This window comes from Coregonus lavaretus (assembly GCF_964263955.1).
Source record: "Coregonus lavaretus genome assembly, chromosome: 29".
Lineage (NCBI taxonomy): Eukaryota > Metazoa > Chordata > Actinopteri > Salmoniformes > Salmonidae > Coregonus > Coregonus lavaretus.
This window is the reverse complement of record NC_140016.1, coordinates 4,512,337-4,528,240: the sequence shown is the minus strand read 5'-3', so window position 1 is coordinate 4,528,240 and position 15,904 is coordinate 4,512,337. Positions and strand designations below refer to the sequence as shown.

The 15,904-nt window shown below is 42.9% G+C and overlaps 1 protein-coding gene across 1 annotated transcript in view; it reads left to right on the top strand.

Annotated features, from left to right (window-relative positions):
* Positions 1-15,904, top strand: part of LOC311105189 (protocadherin Fat 2-like) — a gene marked incomplete at its 5' end in the record, with an annotated part of 66,973 nt that overhangs the window by 29,040 nt on the left and 22,029 nt on the right. Inside the window, 5 exons of the mRNA XM_084147245.1 lie at positions 4,333-4,722; positions 8,471-8,682; positions 9,176-9,313; positions 9,472-9,615; positions 15,663-15,860. Coding sequence (XP_084003371.1) covers positions 4,333-4,722; positions 8,471-8,682; positions 9,176-9,313; positions 9,472-9,615; positions 15,663-15,860 — 1,082 coding nt within the window. The remainder of the gene's footprint in view (positions 1-4,332; positions 4,723-8,470; positions 8,683-9,175; positions 9,314-9,471; positions 9,616-15,662; positions 15,861-15,904) is intronic.

The window sequence follows — 15,904 nt, the reverse complement described above, 5'->3', positions numbered from 1 at the left end:
TAGAGACTATTCTCCTATTCCCCAGGTCATAACATAGAGACTACTCTGCTATTCCCCAGGTCATAACATAAAGACTATTCTGCTATTCCCCAGGTCATAACATAGAGACTATTCTCTTATTCCCCAGGTCACAACATAGAGACTATTCTCCTATTCCCCAGGTCACAACATAAAGACTCTTCTGCTATTCCCCAGGTCATAACATAAAATTATTCTCTCCTATTCCCCAGGTCATAACATAAAGACTATTCTCCTATTCCCCAGGTCATAACATAAAAGACTCTTCTCCTATTCCCCAGGTCATAACATAAAGACTCTTCTGCTATTCCCCAGGTCATAACATAGAGACTATTCTCCTATTCCCCAGGTCATAACATAAAGACTATTCTCCTATTCCCCAGGTCATAACATAGAAACTATTCTGCTATTCCCCAGGTCATAACATAAAGACTATTCTCCAGGTCATAACATAAAGACTATTCTCCTATTCCCCAGGTCATAACATAGGGACTATTCTGCTATTCCCCAAGTCATAACATAAAGACTATTCTGCGATTCCCCAGGTCATAACACAGAGACTATTCTGCTCTTCCCCAGATCACAACATAAAGACTATTCTCCTATTCCCCAGGTCATAACATAAAGAATATTCTCCTATTCCCCAGGTCATAACATAAAGACTCTTCTCCTATTCCCCAGGTCACAACATAAAGACTATTCTGCTATTCCCCAGGTCATAACATAAAGACTCTTCTTCTATTCCCCAGGTCATAACATAAAGACTCTTCTGCTATTCCCCAGGTCATAACATAGAGACTATTCTCCTATTCCCCAGGTCATAACATAAAGACTATTCTCCTATTCCCCAGGTCATAACATAGAAACTATTCTGCTATTCCCCAGGTCATAACATAAAGACTATTCTCCTATTCCCCAGGTCATAACATAAAGAATATTCTCCTATTCCCCAGGTCATAACATAAAGACTCTTCTCCTATTCCCCAGGTCACAACATAAAGACTATTCTGCTATTCCCCAGGTCATAACATAAAGACTCTTCTTCTATTCCCCAGGTCATAACATAAAGACTCTTCTCCTATTCCCCAGGTCACAACATAAAGACTATTCTGCTATTCCCCAGGTCATAACATAAAGACTCTTCTTCTATTCCCCAGGTCATAATATAAAGACTCTTCTCCTATTCCCCAGGTCATAACATAGAGACTATTCTCCTATTCCCCAGGTCACAACATAGAGACTATTCTCCTATTCCCCAGGTCATAACATAGAGACGATTCTCCTATTCCCCAGGTCATAACATAGAAACTATTCTGCTATTCCCCAGGTCATAACATAGAGACTCTTCTGCTATTCCCCAGGTCATAACATAGAGACTATTCTCCTATTCCCCAGGTCATAACATAGAGACTATTCTCCTATTCCCCAGGTCATAACATAGAGACTATTCTCCTATTCCCCAGGTCATAACATAGAGACTATTCTCCTATTCCCCAGGTCATAACATAGAGACTATTCTCCTATTCCCCAGGTCATAACATAGAGACTATTCTCCTATTCCCCAGGTCACAACATAGAGACTATTCTGCTATTCCCCAGGTCATAACATAGAGACGATTCTCCTATTCCCCAGGTCATAACGTAAACACTCTTCTCCTATATACTTCCTGACCGCCACCCAACCGCCCTTCCTCCACACAAAAGTTCATGACCATAAATCCGCCCGCCCTGCGGATATAACCACCGGAACTGTGGGTTATGAGTCAACAAGCGCATCACTAATTTATGCATATGTAATTTTGGATGGTGCCCCTTATTGATCGTGTCCCTGCTTATAAATATCTGGGCATCTGGATTGACGAAAAGCTATCTTTCAAAAAACATGTTTATGAGTTGGTTAAGAAATTAAGAATTAAAATAGTATTATTCTATAGGAACAGGTCCTGTCTTTTGTCAAATAGCAGAAAGCAGATAATTCAGTCAACATTCATTCCGGTTTTAGACTATGGCAACACCATCTATATGAATACAGCTGCCAATACACTGAAACCATTGGATGCAGTTTACCACAGTGCACTACGCTTTATTACGGGCAGCAGGTTCAGGACACATCGCATGCATTCTGTATCAGAAAGCAGGCTGGCCCTCTTTGAAGTCTCCTAGAGCGATGCATTGTATTCTTTTTGTCTATAAAGCCCTCTTGCATACCTTACCTCATTGTTAACCTTCAGATGTATAAGTTAGAGGCGTGGAGATCCCTTCAACATCCACTGAGTTAGCTGAATCAGTTTTTCTTTGTTGTTTTGCGCCTCTCATGTGGAATGATCTCCAAAAGTCCTTAAAATTGTTTGAGTTGGTGCCTGTAGGGCAATTCAGGCAGATGTTAGAGGGCCTTTTTACTAAAGAATATGTTTGTTTCATATGATTGTGTTTTGCTTTTAGTGTTTGCTTTTCATGTATTATGTAATTGATGTGTACATAGATATGTATAGTGTAATTGTTGTTTCATGATGTGTTCATGCAGTGCTCATCTGCAAAACAGACCGTGGTCTCAGCATGACTCCCTGCTTAAATAAAAGTTAAATAAAACATTTAAAAACAGAGAGAGAGAGAGAGAGAGAGAGAGAGAGAGAGAGAGAGAGAGAGAGAGAGAGAGAGAGAGAGAGAGAGAGAGAGAGAGAGAGAGAGAGAGAGAGAGAGAGAGAGAGAGAGAGAGAGAGAGAGAGAGAGAGAGAGAGAGAGAGAGAGAGAGAGAGAGAGAGAGAGAGAGAGAGAGAGAGAGAGAGAGAGAGAGAGAGAGAGAGAGAGAGAGAGAGAGAGAGAGAGAGAGATTCATCGTTACAGGGCCACTCCTGTAGGTGCAGAAACACATATCTAATCATATATTATCCTGTGGCTGTTTATGATGGATGTTTATTATGGATGTTTGACTTTATTATGGCTGTTTATTATGGCTGTTAATTATGGATGTTTATTATGGATGTTTGACTTTATTATGGCTGTTTATTATGGCTGTTTATGATGGATGTTTATTATGGATGTTTGACTTTATTATGGCTGTTTATTATGGCTGTTAATTATGGCTGTTTATTATGGCTGTTTATTATGGCTGTTTATTATGGCTGTTTATTATGGCTGTTAATTATGGCTGTTAATTATGGCTGTTAATTATGGCTGTTTATTATGGATGTTTATTATGGATGTTTGACTTTATTATGGCTGTTTATTATGGCTGTTTATTATGGCTGTTTATTATGGCTGTTAATTATGGCTGTTTATTATGGCTGTTTATTATGGCTGTTTATTATGGCTGTTTATTATGGCTGTTTATTATGGCTGTTAATTATGGCTGTTTATTATGGCTGTTAATTATGGCTGTTAATTATGGCTGTTAATTATGGCTGTTAATTATGGCTGTTTATTATGGCTGTTTATTATGGCTGTTTATTATTTTATTTTTCTTCATAATTGCAGCTCGCATATTGTTTTGATAAGGCTTTGATAAGGCTTTGATAAGGCCATTAACTCCTAGCTATATATTTATTATGGATGAATGCAGCCCGTCTGGTGTTCAACCTTCCCAAGTTCTCTCACGTCACCCCCCTCCTCCGCACACTCCACTGGCTTCCAGTTGAAGCTCGCATCCGTTACAAGACCATGGTGCTTGCCTATGGAGCAGTGAGGGGAACGGCACCTCCGTACCTTCAGGCTCTGATCAGTCCCTACACCCAAACGAGGGCATTGCGTTCATCCACCTCTGGCCTGCTGGCTCCCCTTCCTCTGCGGAAGCATAGTTCCCGCTCAGCCCAGTCAAAACTGTTCGCTGCTCTGGCACCCCAATGGTGGAACAAGCTCCCTCACGACGCCAGGACAGCGGAGTCACTCACCACCTTCCGGAGACATTTGAAACCCCACCTCTTTAAGGAATACCTGGGATAGGATAAAGTAATCCTTCTACCCCCCCCCCCAAAAATAAATAAAAATAAAAATAAAAATTGTAAAGTGGTTATCCCACTGGCTATAGGGTGAATGCACCAATTTGTAAGTCGCTCTGGATAAGAGCGTCTGCTAAATGACGTAAATGTAAATGTAAATATTAAGTTACTACCTAGTGATTAGCATACTTTGGAAGAAACCCAAACTCGTGGTACTAAACCAACCAGACTGATAATTCCTATTTTCTCCTCCGGCAGATATGAACTCTGAGGTGAAATACCATAGAGATAATAGTAGCCAGATAGTGTTCTCTCTATATGAAATAGTCTCTGCTCAGGACAACCAGACTGACTCCTATTCTCTTCTCTCCTTCTGCAGGAATAAACTCTGAGGTGAAGTATTCTCTACTCGAGGACAACAGCGGCCACTTCTCATTGGAAGAGTTCTCCGGTATCCTGCGCCTGGAGAGGTCGCTGGCCGAAAACACCCGATCGACCTTTGAACTCAAGGTCAAAGCCACAGACCGGGGGCTTCCCCGACAACTGTACTCCGTCGCCACGGTTACGGTACACGTTGTCGACCTGAGCGACTACCAGCCGGTGTTCCTGAGCCAGGAGTACTCCGCCCAGATCCCAGAATCCACCCTGGTAGGGTCAGAGGTCATCAGCGTCTCTGCCCTCACTAGAGACGGGACCGAGCTGGAACCCATTGTTTACTCCATCGTCTCCGGCAACGAGAGGGGAAGGTTCTACCTGCACCCGGCAACTGGTAAGGTTCGGTTCCATCCCTTCCTTGAGTTCCATGGGTTACTAAGGTTCTGTGAGATTCCATAAGGTTTCATAAAGTTTATTTGCATTTATTTGGTGCAAATTAATATATTTATGAAGCGCAACCATTTTGAACCCTAAAAAATACACCCACATCAGCAAGAAATAACTGGCAGCAGGCAGAGAAGCCCACTAATGAGGTTGATGCAAAGCTAAAGGGTATAGCAAATACCTCTTCACCTGGTCGTGCTGCTGACTGCAATATATAGTGCCATTTCTTGAATGTTTTGGCAGAGATAGATCTGCTTTCTATTGACTTCAGAGCAGTATTGCAAAGCGAGGCAGAGAAATTATTGAAAGTACATTGTCACTGCCAGTGCACTTTTGATAGATTTTGTAAAGGTGCTGTTGATATACACTGTAAAGCAATCAGACACTCTGGATGAGTATAAAGTAGTCAGTACTGTATTATACTGCACTGACACACACCTATATACTGTATTATACTGCCTGGTCCTGCACTGACACATATACTGTACCTACTTTTTTCTCCCTGACTTCTCTTGGTGTCCCTTCATTACAAATTCTCCCTGCTTTGATCTACCGTAGCAGAGCAGGAGTCTCATAGAGGTTGGTTGGACTGAGCCAAACCAATCTCTGTATTAGTTGTCAAACCATTCAGTAGCCGGGCTTGTCAGCAGCTTAATCAACTTGTGCATAGTTCATTTTTACATTTTAGTCATTTTAGCAGACACTCTTATACAGAGCGACTTACAGTTAGTGAGTGCATACTTTTTTCATACTGGCCCCCCGTGGGAAACGAACCCACAACCCTGGCGTTGCAAGCGCCATGCTCTACCAACTGAGCTACAGGGGGACCCCAAGAGTTCCATCCCAAGAGCAATCGTCCCACCACACAGTTGTTTTGTTACCATAGCTACGTGTCAAAGTAAATAAGTATATGTTTTAGTTATGTATTATATGTTTTATCAATAGGGACAGACTTGGAAGCTTAATGTTATGTATTATATGTTTTATCAATGGAGACAGACTTGGAGGCTTAATGTTATGTATTATATGTTTTATCAATAGGGACAGACTTGGAAGCTTAATGTTATGTATTATATGTTTTATCAATGGAGACAGACTTGGAGGCTTAATGTTATATATTACAGGTCAGGGTTGAAGTCAGACAATTCAGGAAGTAAACTGAAATTCAAAAAAGGGCATCTATTTTCAACGACTTCTCAATAAGCTGAAAAGGAGAAGCTGTTTTTTAAATTCAAATCACTTCCTGAATTTACTGACTTCAATTCAAATTGATCCAAACCCTGGCAGATGGTCATGTCTAAATGGGATACAGCTTTGGTCAAATTGATGTCAAAAGTAGATTTGTTTTGCATGTTAGCTAACCCTTACCCTTTTCCTAACCTTAACCTAGTTATCCTAACCTGCTAGGTTCATTCTCCTAAACATGCTACGAAAAGTCAATTTTGAAAAAGCTGTATCCCTTCTAGAAAAACACCTGGCAGATGTACATGTAAAATCACTCTCAAAAGTACCTGAATGAGAACTAAGGGAGTCATTTGAGTTGACATTGACATGGCATATGAGGGTGCAGTGAAATACCCGATGGGTTGGACAATACTTTTTTTGTCAATCATTTGGACATAACATAGACTTGAAAAAACTGGAAATCAACCAATTCTCTGTCGTTAACACAATGGAAAGGTCAAATGCTTTATTATCAAAATGTTGAAAGTGTATGGGCGACGGAGAGAAACATAATGGTGCAGTTTGAGGTAATGTGGCGGAGATTGATGCGGGCGCTGGAGATGGGGGTGTGAGCAGGTGGGTCTGGGCAGGGATGACGTTGTGGATGTTGGTGAGTGTCTGGGCAGGGGTGATGTTGTGGATGTTGGTGAGCGTCTGGCCAGGGGTGATGTTGTGAATGTTGGTGAGCGTCTGGGCAGGGTTAGCTCTAGAAGTCTTTAACTAGCTCAGCAAACAGACAAGGTGAGTGTTAGCTCTAGGAGAAGTCTTTAACTAGCTCAGCAAACAGACAAGGTGAGTGTTAGCTCTAGAAGTCTTTAACTAGCTCAGCAAACAGACAAGGTGAGGGTTAGCTCTAGAAGTCTTTAACTAGCTCAGCAAACAGACAAGGTGAGGGTTAGCTCTAGAAGTCTTTAACTAGCTCAGCAAACAGACAAGGTGAGGGTTAGCTCTAGAAGTCTTTAACTAGCTCAACAAACAGACAAGGTGAGGGTTAGCTCTAGAAGTCTTTAACTAGCTCAGCAAACAGACAAGGTGAGGGTTAGCTCTAGAAGTCTTTAACTAGCTCAGCAAACAGACAAGGTGAGGGTTAGCTCTAGAAGCCTTTAACTAGCTCAGCAAACAGACAAGGTGAGGGTTAGCTCTAGAAGTCTTTAACTAGCTCAACAAAACAGAGAATTGTACCTGTGTGATGTTATCGCACATGTTGTAACCTAGTGGGGTTTTAAGAGGAATGTGGCAGTTATGACTGTTGTTATGTTGTCATCTTGTCTTATGTTAATGAAGTGTGTTAACCAGACTGGCAGACGGCCCAGGAAACCAGGAAATTCTCTCTCTCTCTGCCCCATTTACATGTGGCTGTTTCTGTAGCAGAGAGATAGAGAGATGGAGGGAAGGAGATGGAGAGAGAGGGAGAAGTGAAGGAGAGGGGGGTAGAGGGGGGTAGAGAGAGAGAGAGAGAGAGAGAGAGAGAGAGAGAGAGAGAGAGAGAGAGAGAGAGAGAGAGAGAGAGAGAGAGCGAGAGAGCGAGAGAGCGAGAGAGAGAGAGAGAGAGAGGGGGCGTGAGAGAGTTAAAGAGAGAGAGAGAGAGAGAGTTAAAGAGAGAGTTAAAGAGAGAGAGAGAGGGGGGGGGGCGTGAGAGAGTTAAAGAGTGAGTGAGAGAGAGCAAGAGGGGGGTGAGAGAGTTAAAGAGTGAGTGAGAGAGAGAGAGAGAGAGAGAGAGAGAGAGAGCGCGAGAGAGAGAGAGAGAGAGAACGAATACGAGAGCAGTGGCAGGTTTCCACCAGGGTACAGAACAGCAATAGATAAATCCAATGTACTGTACAGCTGCACTTTGTGGCTTTTGTAACCATAGCTACAGTAAGGGATGTTCAGATAAAGTGAGACAAGCCAAATGTCGAATATTTCTAAAATCACGATCCATGCCCAATATTATGGCAGACACCTTCCTGCTATGGACTTCCTTTAACTTAACCAATAATTATTATTTCTGACCTTGAGGCAGAGCTGTCCTTGGAACAAAGTAGAAAGGAAAACTCCAATCTGCTCAAGTCCATGTCTCTACATCCTGGTACTGTAGTTACCTTGGGCTGGAACAGATGTACATTTTAGAATGTCCATGTCTCTACATCCTGGTACTATTTACAGGTAGCACCCAACACCTGTTTGACTGCGAGGCCAATCACAAGATTTATGTTTTTTGGAAACAGAACACACACAATCAGATAAGAGCTGACAAAAAAACCACAAGGTGGAAACATGTCAGCGTTTCGTTTGTGATTAAAGAGCACCACAAGATGAATTAAATATATTGCTGTGTTCATCTTTGGAAATCGCTGTAATTTTCCTATTTTTTTGAAGGCTCAGAACGTATACTCAAAACCCACATGTCAACCCAGAGCTGTGTTGGTGTGTAGAGGACCAAGTTAACAAAGCTGTCAGATAAATGAATAGGGTTTGTGTTGTGGGTTTCTCAGGTGTTCTGGCTGTGAATGGCTCTTTAGACTTTGAGCTGTGCCGTGAATACTACCTGTCAGTGGAGGGGACGAGAGGCAAGTCGACTCTGAGCGACATCACCATGGTGATTATCAACATCACAGATGTCAATGACAACGCGCCCGTGTTCGGACAGGGAGACTACAGAGCTGACATCTCAGAGGACCTGTCGCCTGGCGATGTGGTGATGCAGGTAGCTATCACTCTCAACTGTCAACTGTCACTCTCAAGTGTCAACTATCACTTTAGAAACCAGTGATTGTAATACACCATTCAATGTGTTCAATGACAAGTAATTTCTCTCAGGGGACTAATAAAGTTGTTTTGAATTTGAATTTGGCATTTGGACAGCAACACATCTAAGTACTTATAGAAAATGGCAGTTTGGTTGGGTTAATATTAATAAGACTGTCATTTCATTTGGTGTCAATAAAAGCCAAGCAGCTCAGTTCAATGAGGCTTACTGTTTCCTCTCCTCTCAACCCCCTCTTCTCTCCCCCCACCTCTTCTCTCCCCCCCTCATCTCTCCTCTCAACCCCCTCTTCTCTCAACCCCCTCTTCTCTCCCCCCACCTCTCTCCCCCCACTTCTCTCCCCCTCATCTCTCCTCTCAACCCCCTCTCCTCTTCTCTCCCCCCTCTTCTCTTCGGCCCCTTTGCCCTCCTTCCCCTCTGTTCTCACTCCAAGGTGACAGCCAATGACCTGGATGGGCCATTGAACAACCTTATCCACTATTCCATCTCCAGTGGAGACCCTCAGGGGCAGTTCAGCATCGACCCTCGCAGTGGAGAGATCATAGTCAGGGCTACACTGGACAGAGAGGAGGTGAGGGGGGTTTAGTTTGGGAAGGAATCACCTGGAATAAAGTTCCCTGGAGATGCACTGTTGAAGCCCTTTGCTCTACTAGGAGCTAAGAGAAAGAAGTGAAGAAAGTAGTAGAACACTAATATCCTGTATCTAACTGGTCTCTCTCCCTCTCCCAGATCACTCACTACTCTCTGACGGTCCAAGCAGCTGATGAGGGAGACCCTCCTCTGTCTACCGCGGTCCAAGTGACCTTAACCGTGTCCGATGTCAACGACAACCCACCTATCTTCTCCCAGATCAAACACAACCTGGTCCTTCAGGTACACACACACACACACACACACACACACACACACACACACACACACACACACACACACACACACACACACACACACACACACACACACACACACACACACACACACACACACACACACACACACACACACACACACACACACACACACACACACACACACACACACACACACACACACACACACTCTGTGTCTCCGGCCCGCCACAAGGAGTCGCTAGAGCGCGCTGAGCCAAGTAAAGCCCCCCTGGCCAAACCCTCCCCTAACCCGGACAACGCTGGGCCAATTGTGCGCCACCGGTCACGGACGGTTGTGACACAGCCTGGGAACGAACCCAGGTCTGTAGTGACGCCTCAAGCACTGCGATGCAGTGCCTTAGACCGCTGCGCCACTCAGGAGGCCCTATATCAACAATCTTAATCAACAATCAATTACTATGTTCTCATTCTGAAACGTCATCGAGCTCTGAAACCTCAAGAACCCAATGAACTCAATGCCACAAATAATTCATTAAAGGTTTTACTAGACTAAATAAGGGTAGTTAACATTTACGTTTTAGTCATTTAGCAGACGCTCTTATCCAGAGCGACTTACAGTTAGTGAGTGCATACATTATTATAATTTTTTTTCATACTGGCCCCCCGTGGGAATCGAACCCACAACCCTGGCGTTGCAAACGCCATGCTCTAACAACTGAGCTACATCCCTGCCGTCCATTCCCTCCCCTGGACGAATTGTGCGCCGCCCCATGGGTCTCCCGGTCGCGGCCGGCTACGACAGAGCCTGGATACGAACCAGGATCTCTAGTGGCACAGCTAGCACTGCGATGCGGTGCCTTAGACCACTGCGCCACTCGGGAGTTAGTTAGATACAATACAGAGGCAGGGTATAACGGGATACAATACAGTTATGGAGGCGCGTCTCCACAGGTGAACTTCCGTACTCAACTCAGGCAAATACAATGGTACATTCGCAAGACTTTTGAGCATGAGATGGTCTTACCAATTGAAAGAGAAAATGTGAGCGGGCTACATCATCCACCACCGTGAAACTAAAGAGAGCTTCACCAACCAGGAATAGACAATGGGCTTGGTTAACGGTTAGCATCCGGTGTGGACAGTGCCGAGACAGTATTGATCATTAGTTTGTAAATTAGACCTGCCATCTTACAACTACTCAATGACTTCCACCACGTAACCACATGCTTTTGGTAAAATGCATACCTTTTATGTTACAGTAAAATATCCATTGTACTTATTTGTAATGACATAGGAGGATCAGAAGAGAAATACACTATATATACAAAAGTATGTGGACACCCTTTAAAATTGGTGGATTCGGCTATTTCAGCCACACCCGTTGCTGACAGGTGTATAGAATTGAGCACACAGACATGCAATCTCCATAGACAAACATTGGCAGTAGAATGGCCTTACTGAAGAGCTCAGTGACTTTCAACGTGGCACCGTCATAGGATGCCACCTTTTCAACAAGTCAGTTCGTAAAATTTCTGCCCTGCTAGAGCTGCCCCGGTCAACTGTAAGTACTGTTATTCTGAAGTGGAAACGTCTAGGAGCAACAGAGGCTCAGCCGCAAAGTGGTAGGCCACACAAGCTCACAGAACGGGACCGCCGACTGCTGAATCGTGTAGCGTGTAAAAATTGTCTGTCCTCGGTTGCAACACTCACTACCGAGTTCCAAACGGCCTCTGGAAGCAACGTCAGCACAATAACTGTTCGTCGGGAGCTTCATGAAATGGGTTTCCATGGCCGAGCAGCTGCACACAAGCCTAAGATCACCATGCGCAATGCCAAGCGTCGGCTGGAGTGGTGTAGAGCACGCCGCCATTGGACTCTGGAGCAGTGGAAACGCGTTCTCTGGAGTGATGAATCACACTTCACCATCTGGCAGACCGACGGACAAATCTGGGTTTGGCGGATGCCAGGAGAACGCTACCTGCCAACGCATAGTGCCAACTGTAAAGTTTGATGGAGGAGGAATAATGGTCTGAGGCTGTTTTTCATGGTTCGGGCTAGGCCCCTTAGTTCCAGTGAAGGGAAATCTTAACGCTACAGCATACAATGACACTCTAGACGATTCTGTGCTTCCAACTTTGTGGCAACAGTTTTGGGAAGGCCCTTTCCTGTTTCAGCATGACAATGCCTCCGTGCACAAAGTGAGGTCCATACAGAAATGGTTTGTTGAGATCAGTGTGGAAGAACTTGACTGTCCTGCACAGAGCCCTGACCTCAACCCCATCGAACATCTTTGGGATGAATTGGAACGCTGACTGCGAGCCAGGCCTAATCTCCCAACATCAGTGCCCGACCTCACTAATACTCTTGTGGCTGAATGGAAGCAAGTCCCCTCAGCAATGTTCCAACATCTAGTGGAAAGCCTTCCCAGAAGAGTGGAGGCTGTTATAGCAGCAAAGTGGGGACCCACTCCATATTAATGCCCATGATTTTGGAATGAGATGTTCAGATGTCCACATACTTTTGGTCATGTAGTGTATCATGTTTCAAGTTATATCAACATGTCGTGAGTCTTTCAGTTTGATATATTGTTAAGAAAACGTGTTTACATGGCCTTGCACCATTTCCCTTTGTCACAAATAGTACAATTCCTGGCTCTTCTACAATAGACTTCTACAATAGACTTCTACAATAGACTTCTACAATAGACTTCTACAATAGACGTCTCTTCCTGACTCTTCTACCTTACAATATACATCTCTTGGTGCTCAAAAGCCTTGCTGGTCGTTTCCCCAGTAACATATGCAGATCATAAGACGGTCTGCTAACTTGCCGAAGGCGTCTCCTGACCTCCTCAGGGCCATTCAGAGTCGTAAAGGGAGAAAGGGAGAGCAGTTTATTGGTCTTGTGATGGCTTGAAAGGGAACACTGCTAATAACAGAACTGTAAATCTTGGCCTGGACTGTGGTACTTTAGGGGAACTTTCTGTTTCCCCAGGTACCTCAAACTGAGGGTGAGTGACTTTACTTTGTCGTCAACACGTGTCCAATTCAGTTCCCAGCTTTTCCTCTCTGGCTGACTTGGAAAAGTGTCACACCATTTACCTCCACTCTGTGTGTTCATCCTCTTTCAGACCAGGGTTAAAATACAGGCAGGTAGCTTAGTGGTTAAGAGCGTTGTGCCAGTAACCGAAAGGTCGCTGGTTCTAATCCCCGAGCCGACTAGGTGAAAAATCTGTCGATGTGCCCTTGAGCAAGGCACTTAACCCTAATTGCTCCTGTAAGTCGCTCTGGATAACAGCGTCTGCTAAATGACTTTAAAAAAAAAAAAAAAAAAAAAAAAAACGTATTTAAGATTTCAAATAGTATTTGAAGCTGTATTTGGTTTTAAAAAAAGCACCATGATGTTGAATATAATACACTACATTCATCAATCTGACTCCATTATGATGTGAATAAATGCAACAGGATCTAGAGGCTTTGGTCAAGGCCTTCCTTGGCTGTAATGAACATGTGTCAAGGCCTTCCATCACCAACTCAGTGTGGCTGTAATGAACATGTGTCAAGGCCTTCCTTGGGTGTAATGAACATGTGTCAAGGCCTTCCATCACCAACTTAGTGTGGCTGTAATCAACATGTGTCAAGGCCTTCCATCACCAACTCAGTGTGGCTGTAATGAACATGTCTATCTTCCACCGTTATGCATTACGTTATTATTAAGAAACTCGTTTTTTCATGCTTTTTAACTCTGTGTTGTTGGTTAAGGGCTCGTAACTAAGCATTTCACGGTAACGTCTACACCTGTTGTATTTCGGCGCACGTGACAAAATAAAATTTTATTTGATCCGAGATACAAATCTAAGCTAATCCTGGCAACCCAATGTTCTAGCATTAATGTATTGAGGATCAGTAGATCAGAGATGTCCAGGTGGAACCCAAGCATATGCTATGTTTATAGTGTAAATAACAAACACCGATATTCCTACTAAATTATGAGCGTAAAGGCAATCAAAGAATGACTCTGTAAAACGAGGAATGCATTCACTCAATTCAACTAATAGGATTTATTAGTTGTGAAAGAATTAACACGCAAACAATTACAGTGTACATGAAATACATCATACATTACAGACTACTCAGAGTAAATTACTGTCAACTAAATAATACTTTTTTTTATTTTTTTATTTTTTTTTATGGGGGGAATGGATCAGCTTAATATTGCAGATAGATTGTATCTTCTATCAATGTAATTGTCTGCATCACTTCCAATCCCCCATGTTTATTTTTTATTTTTTATATATATATTCCCCTTTATTACTTTTCAACCCCACCATCCTTTCCCTACTTGGAGTAAATTAGTGAACAACAACGCCCAGGCCTCTACTTCCGGTCTATACTTACTATCTACACCTTATGGACAGAGTTAATTTTACAATAATTATATATATATATATATATATATATATATATATTTATTTTTTTGCTCCTGAACTTCTTCTACTCTCAACCTCTCCGATCATTTTCATGATGTCCATCCGGTTTGCTTCTAAATGCCATATCTTTCTAACTGTGCTCTTTCCCAAAAGCTCCCAACATACAACCTATATACTTATTATGGACACAGTATGCTTACATTATTAGCTATCTTTGTTATTATTTGTTGTTATTTGTTATTAGTCCCATCCTTCAACTCTATTCAATACCTCCCATCTATCTCTTAACACCATCCATATAGGATTTCTATTTGCCATATATATTTCAACTGTACTGTGATGTTTTACAAAAGTTCTGAACCTTTCTATTCTCATTGCTTCTACAGATTGTGAATTAAAAATAAACATTTTTGCTAAAAGTATTATTATATTATTGATTGTAATGCTATCTGCAAGGTTAGTTCCAGGTAAATATTGCAATCCTTTAGCCATTCCTGGACCTGTGTCCAAAAACAAGCTACAAATGGACAGAACCAAAACAAATGATCTAATGATTCTATCTCTTCACAGCAAAATCTGCAGAGCTGGGAAGATTGTATCCCCCATATAAATAACATTCTATTGGTAGCAAGAATTTTATATAATAATTTAAATTGAAAGATTCTAATTTTTGAATCCGATGTCAACTAAATAAGACTTAACGTGGTTATACATGTCTGATACACACAGGAGCTTGCTAACAAGTTCAAAAAATATGAGGAAATTCACTGAATTAACCAAATTCAAGCAGGAACTCACCCCCAACCTGAATTTACATTTCGTAGCTCTTTGCTAGTAAAGACAATAGGCAGGAACAACACATCCAGATTCTAATCTAATCAACCCAATTTAAATAATAGGAGCCCACATCTGTGTCGCTCCTCTTTGAACGGACCGCCGTCCAACAAACAGAATACCACAGTCTCTCTGTAACAATAACTCCATAGCACTTACAGTGCAATAAAATATATATCAAAAATTCATAGCTCTTTATGAACTCTTGAAACAATCCAAAACATGACAATTTCATTCACGCAGTAACATTAATTTACTGGCGTCAGTGACCCCAGGACTTCCGTGGAAACGTCTCATCCCAGAGATTGCCACGGCAATGGTGCGAGATGCAAATACACGGCCGTCCATCCGGACAATGCCATATTGAATCAACACGCAAGGCTGGTGTCAGCAAGTCACTAGGCGCATCTTCTATCACTGGCCTTCATCATCCTCCCCATATCTCTGCCAACACGGCACTCTGGTTCAATGACCTGTTCCAGCTGAAATGGAACGATCTGAGGAGAAGGTTAGGTGTGTGTGCTTGCACATTGCGCATACACACTATGGTATGAGCTCATCTGCTTTCCAGCACTCAGCACTGTAGCATTCAGGGCAGGCGGAAACTTCAGGCATTCACTGGAAACTTTTTAGATTTTTCACTCTTCGAGACGAGATCACGATCAACAAGTTTTTGCAATGTGGTAAAATCATTAGGGGCTGTCTTCTTTAGGCCCTTGTGGAACGAGGTGTCATGGAAGGCTTGACCTAGTTTCTATGATAGCATGATTACATAACTAATGATGGTACCGTATGTTCCTTGTCAGGAGGGCGAGGCCATTGGTAGCAGCATCCTCCAGCTGGTGGTCACAGACAGAGACACCACTCAGAATGGACCTCCCTTCACTTTCCACATCGTGTCTGGGAACGAGGACCGCCGCTTCCACGTAGACCAGGGAGGCCTGTTGTCCATCTCTGCCCCTCTGAAGAAGAAGATCAAGCCACAGCACCTACTGAAAATACAGGTATTGAATATTCCTGTAACAAAAACGGATCCCTGCAGGCAAAA